General features: G+C 55.4%; 1 protein-coding gene across 1 annotated transcript in view; it reads left to right on the forward strand.

Annotated features, from left to right (window-relative positions):
- Nucleotides 1–576: 576 nt before the first annotated feature.
- NECTIN1 (nectin cell adhesion molecule 1) overlaps nucleotides 577–16,132 on the forward strand; it is a 60,335-nt gene continuing 44,779 nt past the window's right edge. The window contains exon 1 of the mRNA XM_066564526.1: nucleotides 577–1,145. Coding sequence (XP_066420623.1) covers nucleotides 1,064–1,145 — 82 coding nt within the window. The 5' untranslated portion in view covers nucleotides 577–1,063. The remainder of the gene's footprint in view (nucleotides 1,146–16,132) is intronic.

Consider the following 16,132-nt stretch of genomic DNA (forward strand, 5'->3'; position numbering starts at 1 on the left):
CCACATCCCAGGCGTTTCGGATCGCCGCTTTAGGTCCCACGTATCTCACTCACATCGCGCAGGGTGAAAAATGCGTTCGGTCTGGGCGGTGGGCGCCGGGCACTGCGCTCCGGCGTCCGAAAGGAATTCAGGAACAGCTCAAGAATTCGGGAACAGCCCCAAGTCCACAAGCCCCGCGCGGCGAGGCAGGAGCACCTCCGCCAACCCACGGCGAGGCGCCCTGGGCTGCTCGGCGAACAAAGCCCAGCTGCCGCCAGCTGCCAGCATCCGGAGGGGCGGGCGGCGAGCCCGGCCACCCGTCCCGCCCTCGCCTGGCCGCGCATCGCCGGGAGCCGCCGGCCGCAGGAAGGGTTAACGCTGCGCCCTCCTTCCTCCGAGCGCTGACATCACGGGGCGGGCTCCTCCCGCCAGTGTGTGCGTGAGTGCGAGCGCGGCCGCCGAGCCCCGCACCGGGCACCGCACCCGGGCACCGCACCCGGGCACCCCCGCCCCGCGGCCGGCCCGGCCCCGCGCCCCCCGCCCGGCCATGGAGCGCCGCGCCCGGCCCCGCACCGGCACCGCCTGAGCGCCGCCGGGGCCCCAGCGCAGGGTGGGCAGCGGGCGGGGGCTGCCGAGCCCCGCCGCCGGAGCCACGGCACCGCCGCAGCCCGCCGAGGGCTCTGCCGAGCCGCTCTTCGTTTGTTTTGCCTCCCCTCTTTCTTTTGGGGTTTCTTTTGGTTGATTTTTTTTTTTTTTTCCCCTCTCAATATTTTTTTTTTTTAAATCGCATTTTCCACCCCCCTCTCTTCTCCTCGTCACTCGCCCGGGCTCTGCAGAAGGAAGCGCCCGCACTGCCCCGCGGCCGGAGCGCCCCGCGGCCGCCCAGAGGGGCCCCGCGGATGTGCGGATCCCTCCCGCCCTCCCACCGCCTCTTTGTCCTCACCCACCTCCGATCTTATTTTTATTTTTATTTTTTAAAAATTTTTTTTTTCAAGCAGACCTGAGCATCACCGGGGGCTGGGAGGGTGGGGGGCCCCGCGGCGCTGCCAGACCGACCCCTGCCCATTGCTCTTAAGGAACTCTCATGGCTTCACGGCTGCAGACAAGTTGCCGTGCATCGTGGTGGACTATCGGAGTTTGCATCCTGGCAGCCGCGCTCCTACCAGGTGAGCCGCTCCCCCGAGGGCGCTGCGGGGCTGGAGGCAGCCCCGGCGGGGTTTGCGGGGTGCCCGTGGGGGAAACGGGGTGCGGGAAGGGTGAGATCGGCGTTTTGGGGTGCGGAGCAGGTGCGGGAGCATCTGCGCGAGGGTGGGAGAGGAGCCGGGGCCGGTTTCAGCGGCGGCTCGGCTCGGAACAACACGCTCGTTTGTTTTGGAAGCAGCTGCAGGCAGCGGGCTCCGGAGCCCTGCGAGCCGAGGCCGTTTGTTTGCTTTTTGGACGGAGCAGCGTCTAGCGAGGCGCAGCAGCCAGGCTTCCCCGGAAAGGCAGCCACGAGGCTGGGCACGGAGCGCAGATGTTTCGGGAGGAGCGACGGAGGCTTTGGGCTCTCCAGCATGCCCAAAATCCCCGCTCCCCTCCGCACACACTTCCCACGGGCTCTTTTGCGGAGGGGCTGGACCGCTCCCAGCTTTCAGCGCTTCCTTTCGCTGCCTTTCAGCTTGGCTGCCTGATGGCATCTTATTCATCCCTTTGGTTCCGATCCATCCCTCGGGTTCTGATCCGTCTCTGGAACGGAGGAGGTGGGCAGAGATGCGCCTCTCCCCGCTCGCTGGAGCCAGCCGGGCGGTGGCAGAGCTGTCCGTGTGTCCTTCCCTGTGCTGGGAGCTGCCCCGGGCTCGGCGCAGCGCTGGGAAGCGGGCGAGTGACCCACTTTGGCCAGTGCCCTGCGGGGACTCATTTATTCTGCTCCAGTGCAGAAGGGGTTAATGCCATCCTGGAGGGCTTTCCGGGAGTCGGAGCCATGGAAAGGGGGTCGGCAGTCTGCGTTTACAGCTTGTGAATGAACTGAGGGATGCAAACGGAGCCGGGGTTTTGCCTTTTCGGTGGCTGGGGCTGGAGCGCGGGCACGGGAGCGGATCCAGCCTGGGCTGGGATCTGCAGCTGGGGAGAAGTTGCAATGGAGGCAGGGTGGAATTGCGTCCTCTCCTCCGACATTGGGGCTGGGGCAGCGTCCCACAGGAGCGGCCAGGCTGGCTGGGCTGAGACTTTGAGATGGGAGCGAGGTCTGGGCCATCAGAGCAAACGCCAGGGCCCAGAGTTCCCTGGCACAGACGGGGATGCGATAACATCAGGACATGGGAGATCAACAGATCCCAGCCACTGGATGGTCTGGTTAAAATGGATGGAACGGGAGGGGGCGGTGATCCAGAAACCAGGGAGGCTGTGAGAGGGGAAAGGTTCTCAGGGCGATGGGAAAGCAGGGCTGGGTGCACCTCGGTGCTCGCAGGACAAAGGGATCGGCTGTGCATTGCGAACAGAGGGGACGGAAGGGACAGCCTCGGGCTCCCCGCGCTCCTCTGCGCTTCAGGCAGGTGCCGGGCTGAGCTCTGGCTCCTCTCAAGGAGTCTCAGAACTTTCCGTGCCGTTCTTCACCCTCCTCATCCTCCCCCCACAGGCCCGGGCAAAGGCGCTGGAGGGGCAGCGATGCTCTGGGGACTGTGCTGGCTCAACCAAAGGACTTTGTGCTCCCCTGGGAATTGCTTTCACCAAGGAGACACGCAGTGACCCTGACACAGCCTGGCATCTCACCTTGTCCTGCCAAGACTTTTCCTCCTATTTTTGGCTGCTCTCAGGGCTGTGCTGCCAGCAGCTCCTCTCTTGCCACTGCAGCAGCGTGGCAGTTTGTCTTGCACTGTCCCACTGACAGCTCTGCCAGGATAAGCCAGTGGTGCATCTCGTGGTGCCTTGCCAAGGCCGGGGTACAGCCAGCTCTGCAGTGCTCCAGGAGGATCATCCTCCCCAAAACCTGGCCCTGAGCACAGTGCCCTGCAGCCTGTGTGGGCGAGACTCTCGGCCCGACCAGTTCAGTGGTGGATGCACCACAGCTGCAGGAGTGTCTGATCCTGGATATTAAATATTTATTCATTCATTTATTTCGTTTGGGTGCTGGGGATGGACCCAGAGCTGCAGGGAAGGACCAGCACAAAGCAGAGAGTCTTTACCAGACCCCATGTAGCTCCTTGAGTTCGCAATTTATTTTGCCAAAATCATACATATAAACATATATAAAATTGTATTTAAGCTTTGAATTCAGACAGGCTTGCTTAACAAGGAGAGGAAACTCAGGATCCTCTACTACAAGTGAATTAGTAGCTGTGGGCCTGTTGGAAAATGTGGTTTTGTACCCAACCTCCAAGAAGGATCAGAGCAGTGCCTGCTCTCTGGAAAACCTTTCATGTCCAGCTGATCAATGCCATTTCATTCTGTTCCCACCCACCTCCCCCTTCAGATAATGTTAGCTTTTTTTCCTTTGCTCTGATAAGGAAATAAAAGTCCCGCCGCTGTAAAAGCTGTAAGGAGTCTGGTATAAAAATCTGCTTTACAAATTATCTTTAATGTGAGCAGTTCAATCGTCCAGAACGGATTCAATTCATGGCTCCTGCAGCCTTCCCTGCCCATCCATTTGGAACCAGGTATCAGCTCACGCTCCACTCGAGATATTGATACCAACAGGGGTTACAGAAAGCCGTGGGGGAAGGGGAGGAGAGATCCCAGGCAGAGGTTGGGAACACTTGCAGTTCAATTTGTGCTTTACAAGCCTCAACAATCTGCCTGTTTATCCCCACCGTGGAGCTCCTGCAGCTGGAGGTGCAGCCACACAGAGCAGAGGCATCACCTGTGCCTGCTCCTGCCTCTGCACATCTGGGCCTCTGCTCCCAAAGTGCCGCAGACCAAATCCCTCTCTGCTATTCCTGCTCTCCCAGAGGGGCCTGGGAACACTTTGCAAAGTGCTTTGAGATGCTCCACAGGGGAGAGAGAGCTGCAGAGGTGGCTGGAGCTGCTTTGCCACGGGGTTTTTCCATCAAAGGAGCATTGGCTGAGCCGTGGTGACCCGCAGGGCTGAGGTCAGGCTCGGCTGCAGCTGGAGGGAGGGTTCATTTCGGGGAGCTACAACAGCTCTCTGGAGTGCTGGGAAGAGCCAGAGCGTGTCACTGCAGGATCTGCTCCATCTTGCACTTTCTAGAGCTGCTTTAATATCCCAAAGTAGATTCCAAAATGAAAAAAAAAAAAAAAAAAAAAGTTGCCAGAGTCTCCTTCAGCATTTGGGTTGAGTTCTTGGCTGTTATTTCTTCTTCCCCCGCCTCCCAAAACTCACAAACAGCAGCATCAGGCTATTTCAGGCAGCAAAAACGTGTCTTTGGCTGATTTTTTTTTCTCTTTAAAATTCACTTCAACCGACCGGTCGGGTTTTACCCTGGCGTGGATGGAGGAGCTGCTGAGTGTGTCAGCGTGGGTGAGGCACCAGGCTGGGGCAGAGGCAGCTCAGCCCATGAGCAGGGGGTGTCCCTGCCCCAGGCAGGGGCTTGGAAGGTGATCTTGAAGGTGCCTTCCAGTCCAAATCATTGTGGATTCTGTTAGTAGAGGATCCTGAGTTTCCTCTCCTTGTTAAGCAAGCTTGTCTGAATTCAAACCTTAAATACAGCTTTATATATGTTTATATATATACATATATACATGATTTTGGCACAATGCATTGAGGAGCTACGTGGGGGCTGGTAAAGAGTCTCTGCTTTGTGCTGGTCCTTCCCTGCAGCTCTGGGTCCATCAGAGCTCCCAGAGACGCTGTTTGCCCCCTGAACCAGCAGCGTTGGTCAGGCAGGAGCTCCCAGCCCAGTCCCATCCACTGGGAGATCCCAGGGGCTCATCCAGCAGCACTTCCAGGGCTTGGGACGAGCTGGTGGCCGAGGAGCTGCTGGCAGAGCCTGGCTCATCTCTCCTGGCATCACCCCCGCTCTGGGCTGCAGCTGGAGCAGCCACAAAGGCCAGGCTGAAAGGGAGGCACCACAGGGCTCCTTTGAGCAGGGCTCACACCTCGGCTGAGTCACGGGAGGAACCAGAAGAGCAGGTTGTCCATGACCTGCTTCCCAGGCTGCCACCAGCACCTCCTGCCCTCTGCTAGTGCCACTGGGCTGGGGACAGCCTGGGGGGACAGCAGCGAGTGGCCTTGTCCCAGCTCTTCCCATCTGGGGAGTCACACAGCACTGCCAGCAGACAGGGAGGGGGCAAGCACTGCAGGAAAAAGGGGATTTTTCCCAGAATCCACAATGATTTGGATTGGAAGGCATCTAAAGATTGTCTTCCAACCCCCTGCCTTGGGCAGGGACATCTTCCACCAGACTGGTTTGCTCCAAGACAGAAATTTTGGGAAGAGCTGGAGCTGGGCTGTGTGAGGGCTGCAGGGGTGGGTTGGCCAGGGCTCAGGAGGACGGCCACAGCCCTCAGGGCTGCCAAGAAAGGGTTGGAATCTTGCACCATCCTTGCCCGAGGTGCTGATGGCTCCTGCTCGGTCCCTTTCTCAGGCCAGCCAGGCTTATCAGTGCAAAAAAGCAGCAACAAATGAGGGAGGCACAAAGAAAGGTACTCCAGTCTCAGCAGCTCCTGGAGATCTTGCTTTTTCAAATAACGTCAGATTAAATCAGGGCAGCTCTGCTGAAGGGTGAGCTGGTGCTGAGCCACTGGAGCAGGGACCCAGTTTGCATTGGAGACACCTCTTGGTGTTAATTACCAGAGCTCAGCACGGAGATTTCCCAGCTCTGAGCCCACAGGAGCCTTCCAGGTGCAGGTTTGTTTAACACACAGCAGCAGTTCCAGGTGAAGGTTTAACCAAGGAGTGAGAGGTCTCGTGCCGCGGTTCCTCCTGGCTGTGTTGAGCCATGGATGTTCTCCCAGGTGCACTTTTTGCCAGGATTAGTCCAGGCTGCATTGAGGCACATCCCAGGGTTTTCAAGGGGAACCCCTTGGCTCTGGAGCAGAAGAAAATCTGCTCAGATGACAAAGAGGAAGGAAGGAGTTTCCCCTCTGATTCCACGCTGGGTTTAACGTCCCTTCTGTGTCACAGGGAGAAATGGGAAGTGAAACTCACAGCACGTGTTGCTGTCTGTGCCCTGTGCTGTGTCCCAGCTCCTTGGGGACACGTGTGGAGCCCAGCTCCTGCTGCCACCGAGGGTTTGTCCTGTCTGGGCACTGACTGCAGCCCTTCCCAGCAGAGCCAAGTCTCTCCATCTCTGCTGCAGTCCCAGGGCACGCAAACAGCAGCTCCTGGCCATGGGGAGGGGACACAGCTCCTGTCCCTTGCTGTCCCCAGCCCAGAGGGACAGGAGGGCCCAGCCTAGGGAGGCACAGAGGTCTCCTGTCGTGTCAGCAGCTTTGTGGGGTGCTGGGCATGGTGGGAGGAACTGACCCAACCTGATGAGCCATCTCTCCTCCATTCCCCCACCACAAAGCAGCCCCTGCAGGAGGTTCACAATCCTGCCCTGACGTTATTGGGTGTGATGCAAGCTGGAAGCATTTCTGAGCATTATCCACCCAGCTCTCCTCTCTCTGCTGCATGCCTGCCCTCCCTGGGCCTGAGCCAGACCAGCTGGGGACTGGTGGACAGCACTTGAGCCCCAGGTGTGCAGGGAGAGGAGCCCAGCAGAGGCAGGAGCAGTGGAGCCCAATGCAGGGGTTTTCTGTCCTCCATCCCAGCCTATTTGCCTTTCTAGCTGCAGGAAACAGCAAAGTGCTTCCATCTGCTCCCAAGCATGCAGGGATGCTCCAGATGTGGTCCAGGACCTGCAAATCACATCCCTGCCTCGGAGCAGCATCAGGCACCAGATGGAGCACCTGGCTGGGAGACAGCAGGTACTCCCAAGCCTGCTTAGGCAGGAGGACTCAGCCTTCACCTCCCTTCCCAGCAGTTCTCTCCCTGTAATCAGGCTGGGTTTGAGGCTGTTTTGCTTCTCTTGTGGAAGATCCATCCCCCTTCCCTCCCTCTGTGCTGGAGAGGGGCATCAGGAGCACAGCCAGGAGTGATGGAGGGTCCTGTTGGCCAGGGCTGGCATGAGCCTTCCCAGAACATTCCAGCACAAAGGGCTGTCTGAGAGGGACCCAGGGGGGGCTGTGTGGCCACCTGAGAGCAGACCCAGCCCTGTGCTCTGTGTGTGGCTGCTGCAGTGGAGCTGTGTCCTGTGGGTGCAGGGATTTCACCTAGGAACTGTCCTAAGAGCGTCTGCTCTCTGCTCCGAGGTTCTCTCATGTGCAAAACCAGGTTTCACTTCTTAATTTCATTCTCCTTTCGTTTCCCCTTCAAGGGAAGTGCTGCTGGAGCACATTTCCACAGCCCAAGGGCACGGGCTGGGGGCAGAGCTCTGCCTGTGGGCTCAGGGTCTGCTGCTGGTGGGCACAAGAGGCCTCAAGAGCAGAGGGCTGTAATTAGAGCTTGTTGTGCTGAGTGCCCTGGCAGAGCCAAGGGTTACAAATGATCCCTGATGGGCACAAGTCACAGAGCCGGGGGAGAGTTTAATGGGAGAGGTAGGGGAGGAGAGAGGTCAGAGTTTCTGTCGCTCTGTGTTCCTGATCTCTGTGCGGAGCAGCTTGGCCTGGGGTGGTTTTGCTGCCCCGTGAGGAGCTGTGGCACCCAGGGCAGGGGAGAGCAGCGAGGGAGGGATGAACCCTGCCCTGTCCTTGAGCAGCCTGGTGCCACTTATCAGCTCTGAGTTATCAGTTCTGCGCAGTCATAACTCACCCAAACCCACGGCCCTGATGGAGGCTCCCCTTGCCTTGGAACCTCTCCTAGAAATCACACCCTGCAAAGCCTGAGCCTGCACTCAGGAGGACACTTCGCACTGGAGAATTACCTGCATCAAGCTCTGGCTACATTTTCCTTAGGAAGAGGCATCCAAGGGGCTTTACCCTGGCTTTCCTTGGGCTACACAATCAGCAGAGACCCCTTGGAGGCAAGGCCAGAGCCTTGATCCCACCAGTGCTGGTGGCCTTCCTAACATGGGGGGGCCAAAACTAGAGGAGATGTTAGGGATGGATAATCCAGATCAGTTTAAGAGCACACAAGAAGAAGATCTCCCCCATTCTGGAGGGGTTGTATTTCCTTTTTCTTGCCTGTCTCCTCGTTTGTGTTGTTCTAAGGGCTGGAACTGGAGGCAACAGCAGATTTGGTGGTGCACAGCTGCACAAGCTGCTCATTGCTGGGCCTCTTTGGGCTCTTCCCCTGGTCAGCTGCACCAGGAGAGGGTCTGGGGGCCGTGCTGGAGGAAGGGACAGCCCTGGGCATGGGGCAGAAGTGGGGCTGTGCCCGTTTCTGGCTGCTGAGGATCGGGGATGTGTTGCATAGCAGCATCCCTGCCATGCTGTAATTCATATCAGCTGCCAGTTTCCATTGGATACAGGACCCCTCTGGGCTCTGCCAGGCTCCATGGAGTGCTGGGTGTTTTACTTGCTGGGTTTATTTTCACGTGCAGGGTGCTGAGGGGAAAGGGCACTCGTGGATCTCCTTCCTCCAGCTCAGCCCCCCAAAATCTGGGGGCCAGGAGCTCTCTGTGTGTGTGTGTGTGTGTGAGTTTCATGCAGAGACTTCCCAGTGATGGGGCTGAGCTTTGCCAAATTTACCTGGAGCTCAGATTCAGTGAGAAGCCAGGGAAAGATCCAGTGAGAAGCCAGGGAAAAAGGGGCAGGGCTTGTGGGGGTCCCCTCTCAAGGGGGTGATTGCAGTGCTCTGATCTCTCCAGGAGGCTTCTCTGGGGATTTGCTGGCTGCTGTGGTGGCTGTGCTGTGTATCCCTCTGGCAGGGGCTGGGTGGGATCCTGTGGAGGATGGAGCAGCCCTGGGCAGGGGTGGGAGGGAGGAGAAAGGCCTGGGCAGAGCAGATTTGTAAAAGGGGGAATGTTCTCTGTGCCTGAGGAGGGAATGAGGAGCAGGACTGAGGACAGGGAAGGCTGCAGGGCTTGCAGGAAAGGCAGAGCCCTGGCAGTTCTTGTCTGAGGTTCTCCAGGAGAGAGAATGAACACACATCCCGTCCATGATCAGTCAGCTCTTGGCAAGATTTCCTGAATATCCACCCAAAAACCAGCTGAGGTGTGCCCACCCCAGCACTGACCCACTGAAGCATCAGGAAGGAAAACTGGCCTGGTGCTCCTGCCCGTGCTGCTCCATGGATTCCCATCTCCAGAGCTCAGGGGGCCTCACCAGGGCTGGGACATCCCTAGGACACCATCCCAGACACCCAGGGCAGGAGTCACCCCTCAGGATCTGCATTTGCTGCTGATTGACTTTGGAGCTGGAGCAGCAATTTGCCAGTGAAAGAACCTTTATCCCCTGACTCCCCCAGTCCTCCTGAGAGTTTGATTTCTCAGCTCACAACAGAATGATGGTGGTAGCAGAGAATTCTCTGGGGCTAATATTGCCAGCTAGCACACTATAGAAAGAAAATTCTTTATTTGTTGGCGTGGCAGGAACAGACTTTGGAAAATGTACCCTGATTTTTAAATACCCATTTCGCCTGTGGTGTAAATACTAAAATGGGTTTTTTACTCTCCCCCCGCTTCTTTCTCTGTCTCTTGGAGTTTAAAAATATCACCAGCCTGGGGAGGTGCATCTTTCACTGAGATTTATAATGGCTGCTCTCAAGTGATCTGGAAAATGAACCTCCCTCTGCCCCATCCAGCCTGGCACCTTCCAAGAATTTATTTCCTATATTTGCGCAAGCCTAAGAATACTTAGAGGCTGCATCTCCACCCAAGCACTCTAATTATTTAAGTTTTGTTTATGGCCACTCTCAGGGGAGCTGGGAACGTCCAGGCTGCTGATCCCTCCCTCCTCTGGGTAATTCAGCCCTGCATTGCTGCTGGTTGATAATGGCCAACAAATCACGGATGCTGCGCCATTTGCCCAGGATGGATCAGCCTGGCTCTGTAAACCGGCCAAGCCCTCAGGGCAGGGGTGGGCAGAGCTGCAGGGGCTCCTGTGTGAGCACAGGGCTTTGGCTCTGAGCCCTGCTCGGTGCCCTGTGTCCATGCCAGGCTGCCTCCTGCCTTATCCACTGATCCCTGCTCACTCCTGCCTCTGGAGCCGCTGGGAACCTGTGGCTGAGGTGAGGCAGCAGCCTGGGATGGCAGGAGGCAGCGAGGAAGAGGAGGGAGGCTCCTTCCTGGGCTCTGCCCACCTCCCCAACCAACCTGGGGCTGCCTCTGCTCACACCTGGGGCTGCACCCCCTGCCCACATCCCCACCCTTCCTCCCTTGGGGGATTCAGACCACCTCTCCCATTATCCTGCTCACCCAAAAGCTGCAGTTTTGGCAGTGAGGGGCTCTTTTCCCACATCCCCATCCCTTCCTCCCTAGGAGTGTTCAAGCCACCTCTCCCATTATCCTGCTCACCAAAAGCTGCAGTTTTGGCAGTGAGGGGCTCTTTTCCCCCATCCCTTCCTCCCTTGTGGAGTTCAGCCACCTCTCTCATTATCCTGCTCACCAAAAGTGCAGTTTTGGCAGTGAGGGGCTCTTTTCCCAGCCCTGTGGCAAAGCTGCCCAGCCCCAGTGAGGTCTGGAGGAATCTGCAGTCCTGTGGCTGCCTGTGCCCCTGTCAGGCTCGGTGATAAAGAGAGAGGGAGAGAGATTTTGATTACATTATGACAAGCGACAGAGAGATGGAGTGAGAGCTGCAGTCTGCCTGCTGTAATTCCAATTAGCAGGGGTGGTGTGGCCAGAGCCTGACAGCTGTATTGATCCCAGCTCTGGATGGGGAAAACCTTGCCAGGGGTCCCTGGGGCTGAGCACAGGGACAGCTGTGGGGCAGGGAGGGGAAGAAAAGCCTGTGTGCAATGGGGAACTTGAGCAGGTGTCTGAATTTCACCTTCCAAAAGGCCACAGCCAGCCTGGTACTTGAGCTTTCTTCTGGATTTGCCTCAAAATCTGCACTGCAAACCCCCCTTGGGGTTTGTCTGTAGCTGCAGGAGGAAGCAGGCTTCTCCTCAGTGTGCACTTGGAGTGAGTTTATCAGGACTCGGGTTCTTCCCTAGACAGAATGTACCCAAGTTAAATAAATCAGCATCCAAGGAACAAAAGCCCAGGGCTGCAAGGCAAGGGGGAGTTTTCCTCTGCCACTTGAAGGTCAGAGCTGAGGCAGGCTGGCAGGGCTGTGGGCAGGCTGGGGGTGCAGATGCTGTCTCAGCTGTACCCTCTCTATGGCAAAGGGGAGGACTCCAATTTGCAGTTTTGCAGGTATTGATCTGAGACCTTTCACTGCCTCGAAACTCACTTTGGAAATAAAAGGCTCAAATCATTCTCCTTAAGTACATATATTCTTTTGTGTTCTTGACATTTCAAATGCTGCCGTGCCCGTGGAGCACCTCACTGGCAAGGGGAATATCTGCTGCCTACCAGGCATGAATCAGCTCTTACTTACAGGCAAAGAACGGCCTGGAGGTGATGGCAAAGCTCAGAAGGGCTGGCAGCGTTTCCTGGCTTTGCCAGCAGCTCCCTGGAACATCCTTGGCCAGCTCCCTTCACCTCTGTGTGCCTTTCCTTGTCAGGAGCTGCTGGGAGCTGTCCCTCTCTGCTCTGCTCACATTGCCCCGCGTCTGCAGAGTGCCCTGCACACCTGATCCTCCCTCAGCCAGGCAGGAGACGTTTGCAGAGCTCAGGGAAAGGCAACTCCCTTTTATTTGGTCATTTTTTTCACGGCAGCCAGAAGCAGGCAGCTCCTTGCCCCGGGAGTTTGGAAGGCAGGAAATGCTTTTGCATGGATCCAAGTACAAACATTCTGTCAGTGCAAACACTGGGCTCAGTTTCTGGCGGCTCTGGGTGTGGGATGTGGGGCTGACATCATGGAATTGGGTGAACACAGCCCACTGGCTTCCCTGCCTGCTTGAATCCAAAGCTCTCTTGATTGATTTCTGCTGGTTTTGTGTTCAGGTCACCTCTGGTTTCCAGGACAGGGATTGCAGGAGGGTGAGAGGTGTGGGCTGAACATCTCAGAACTTCCCTGCTCCTTCCCACCCACAGCCTGGACTGCGCTGGACTCAGGAATGACTGCCAGGGATTCACATCCTGAACAGGGCGTTGAGGCAGGAAGGATGTCCTGCCATGGCAGTGGGTGACACTCATGGTGTCCTGCCATGAGAGTGGGTGACACTCATGGTGTCCTGCCATGGGAGCGGGTGGCACTCATGGTGTCCTGCCATGGCAGCAGGTGACACTCATGGTGTCCTGCCATGGCAGTGGGTGACACTGACGGTGTCCTGCCATGGCAGCAGGTGACACTCATGGTGTCCTGCCATGGGAGCGGGTGACACTCATGGTGTCCTGCCATGGGTGTAGGTGACACTCATGGTGTCCTGCCATGGCAGCAGGTGACACTCATGGTGTTCTGCCATGAGAGTGGGTGACACTCATGGTGTCCTGCCATGGGAGTGGGTGACACTCATGGTGTCCTGCCATGGCAGTGGGTGACACTCATGGTGTCCTGCCATGGGAGTGGGTGACACTCATGGTGTCCTGCCATGGGTATAGGTGGCACTCATGGTGTCCTGCCATGGGTGTAGGTGACACTCATGGTGTCCCGCCATGACAGCAGTGGGAGCCTCCAGAGCCCTGCAGTCAGTTTTGCTCTTCCCCAAATCTCCCTGCACGGCTGTGAGGAGGGTTCCTGGCACTTGAGCTGCCCCGGATAACAGAAACACCATTCATTGCACGAGCAAGCACTCCCAAAGCTCTGTGGTCCTTCCCCCAGGCAGGGATGGAGCCCAGGCCCACTGAGGCACCCGGTTTGTCCCCGTGTGAGCCTGGCATTGATGGCACTGACTGTGGCTGCCTCAGACAGCAGATGGGCTGGAACAAGAGTCTCTGTGCTAGAAAAGCTCTGAGTCTCTCTCCTGGGTGATGACGATTTCAGCCATATGCAGGAGAGTCTCTGGCATTCCAGGGCTGGGAGAAACTTCCCTGGGAAGAGCCACAAAGGGCCATTCTTCATTCTGTGGCCAAAGGAGGCGCAGGATTCATTGGAGGAAGGAAGGGAGGTTCACTTCCAAGCTCTAGAGGAGCAGGGAAGCAGCAGAGTCAGCAGCCTGCCCACGGAGTCTGTCTGCATCCTCCTCCTCCTCCTCCTCCTCACCCCGCAGCCCCAGTGCACCCCAGCGCCCCGGGCTGGGAGTGTTCCAGACTGGGGGAGTTATTACAAAATCCTGGTCAGGACACAGATAGAGAGAGAGAGAGAGATGGAGGGTTTAAAGTTCGATAATTGTTAATTATTACCCAAGGTTCCCAGGAGACTTTCTGGGAAAAAGACGTGGCTGTCTTCTGCAAAGGTGTTTTGTGGAACATTAGTCTGTCCTGGCCACACTAAACCTTTTCACTCTGCTTCTTTCTGCCTCCTGTGGGATTAATAAAGTGCTGCTGGAGAGCTTCTTATCTCAGAGCTGAATAATGTTTGCAATACAGGGAGGGGAGGCAGCTGTGATCCGGGAAAGGGAGCAGCGGGGAGGAAGGGAAGAGGGGGCTCGTGGGGCAGGGGCAGGGTGTGGGGCAGCCAGGGCTGGGCAGAGAAAAACCCTGGAGGTAACAAGCACTAACACAGAAAACCAACTGATTTCTGCATGGATTTAATGTGAGGGTCTCCCACTGACACTGCAGCTTTGGACACACAGATTATAGTGAATTTAGGATAGAGCCATAAAGGACATGGGTGATCATCAGAACTTTGCAAGCATTCCAGACACCAGCAGAAAAAAAAAAATATATATATATATCAGGGAATGCCCTGTGAAGGAGAAGAAGCCCCAAAAAGGTGTAATTATAGTGAGGACATGAGGGATTATCAGAACTTTGCAAGCATTTCAGACACCAGCAGAGAAAAAAAAGAATATATCAGGGAACCCCCTGTCAAGGAGAAGAAGAAGCCCCAGACAGGAGTGCTGGTGCTGCCATGGACCTGGGATGCTTTGCTGCCCTTCCCTCTCTCCCTTAAATATATCAGGAACCCCCTGTGAAGGAGAAGAAGTCCCAAAAAGAGATAATTATAGTGAGCTTTGGATAAAATCATAAAGGATACGAGGGATTATCAGAACTTTGCAAGCATTCCAGAAACCACCAGAAAAAAAAAAAATATATATGTATATATATATATTTATTCCTTCCTCCTGTGAAGGAGAAGAAGCCCCAAATGGTGCTTCTGGTGCTGCCATGCCCCTGGGAGGCTTTGCTGCCCTTCCCTGTCTCCCTGCCCAGCTGGCAGCCGAGCTCTGGAGCAGGAGCCCGCGGGCCAGGGCCACACCTGAGAGGCAGGACGGGCTCTGAGCTTCCCACGGGTGTGGGCTGGAGCAGGCTGGGCCGGGCTGGGCCCCCAGGCCAGCACCCAGCACCCCTGGGAGCGTGCCAGGGCTGCAGGGAGGGAGCAGCCGGGCAGGGAAGGGCAGGGAAGGGCAGGGAGGTTCAGGGGGTTCAGCCCCTCAGCTCCATCATCTCCCACCCTGCTCCCCCTCTCTGCCTCCTGAGCCCTAAGGAATGCTGCTTCCCAATCCCAGAACCTCCCAGGACTCCATGGGCAAGGAAAGCCCAGAGGGGTTCAGCCCCCCTCAGCTCCATCATCTCCCACCCTGCTCCCCCTCCTTGTCCCCGTGATATTTGATGAAAAATCCCTTTGCCAGGATTTTTCTCCTGAAAAGATGAGAAGCATCAGGGGGAAAAAAAAATATATAAACAAAAACTATCTGCTGCTTTAGAATATAGCAAGGGATTGTTTGATTAGTTCCATGTGAATTGTTTAATTTAAAAACCAATCACCATCAACTGTGTTGTACTCCAAGGAGTCAGCCAGGAGCTTTCATTATCATCCTTCTTTCATTATCATTCTTCTTTTTCTTGTCTAACCTTCTAAAGTATTATTTTCTCTATTTCTTTAGTATAGTTTTAATATAGCATTTTAAATATAATATAATATAATATAATATAATATAATATAATATAATATAATATAATATAATATAATATAATATAATATAATATAATATAATATAATATAATATAATATAATATATATAATATTATATAATATAATATAATATAATATAATATAATATAATATAATATAATATAATATAATATAATATAATATAATATATCAGCAATATCATATCATACCATATCATATCATATCAGCCTTTTGAAACATGAAGCCAAATTCTCATCTCTTGCCTCACCCTGGGACCCCAGCAGCCCCCACACCTCCTCAGCCCCCTCTGAGCCCTGAGGAATGCTGCTTCCCAATCCCAAAATATCCCAGGAGTCCATGGGCAAGGAAAGCCCCTGTGTGGCCCTGGAATGGGGACAGAGCTGCAGAACTCCCCCAGCATCCACAGGGGTTTGTGTGCAGCCAAGGATGGTGGTACCAGCTCCAAAACTAGCCCTGGACAACCAGAAACTGTGGGTTTTTCAGGAGAAAAGAGGCTTGAGCAGCTGGGACAGCCTGTGCTAAAGCTCCTAAAGAACAGCCATTTCTTTTTATTCTTCCTTTCTTCTTTTAGTTTTCCTTTTTCTTGCAGCAGAGTTTCTTGATGCCTTCAGCCCGTGTTTCCCCACAGAGCCCCTCACCTGTGCAGGCCCAGACAGCTCTGGAGGCTTTGAAGTGCAGCCTCACACTTGGTGTTTTCCCCCCCCCCAAAAAAAAGGAACCAGAGCTGGGGCTGAGCACAGGGAGCTGCAGCTCTGTCTGCAAGCGGGGTGAGGAAAGAGGAGGTGAAGGATGGGGTGAAAGAAGAGGTAAAGGGTGAGGTGAAAGAGGGGAAGGATGAGGGGAAGGATGAGGTCAAAGAGGAGGTGAAAGAAGTGAAGGAAGAGGTGAAGGATGAGATGAAGGAAGAGCTGAAGGAAGAGGTGAAGGAAGAAGTGAAGGAAGAGGTGAAAGAGCTGAAGGATGAGGGGAAGGATGAAGTCAAAGAGGAGGTGAAAGAAGTGAAGGAAGAGGTGAAGGAAGAGGTGAAAGAGCTGAAGGATGAGGTGAAAGAGGAGGTGAAGGATGAGGTGAAAGAAGTAAAGGATGAGGTGAAAGAGGAGGTGTAGGAAGAGGTGAAAGAGGAGGTGTAGGAGCACCCTTTTATTTTCTCTCTGGGTGCCCAGGACAGGCCTGGCTGCCCCTCTCAGATCCTCCAGAGGAGCTCTGGGATCTCCAG

Source organism: Molothrus aeneus, chromosome 22, assembly GCF_037042795.1.
Source record: "Molothrus aeneus isolate 106 chromosome 22, BPBGC_Maene_1.0, whole genome shotgun sequence".
Classification (NCBI taxonomy): domain Eukaryota; kingdom Metazoa; phylum Chordata; class Aves; order Passeriformes; family Icteridae; genus Molothrus; species Molothrus aeneus.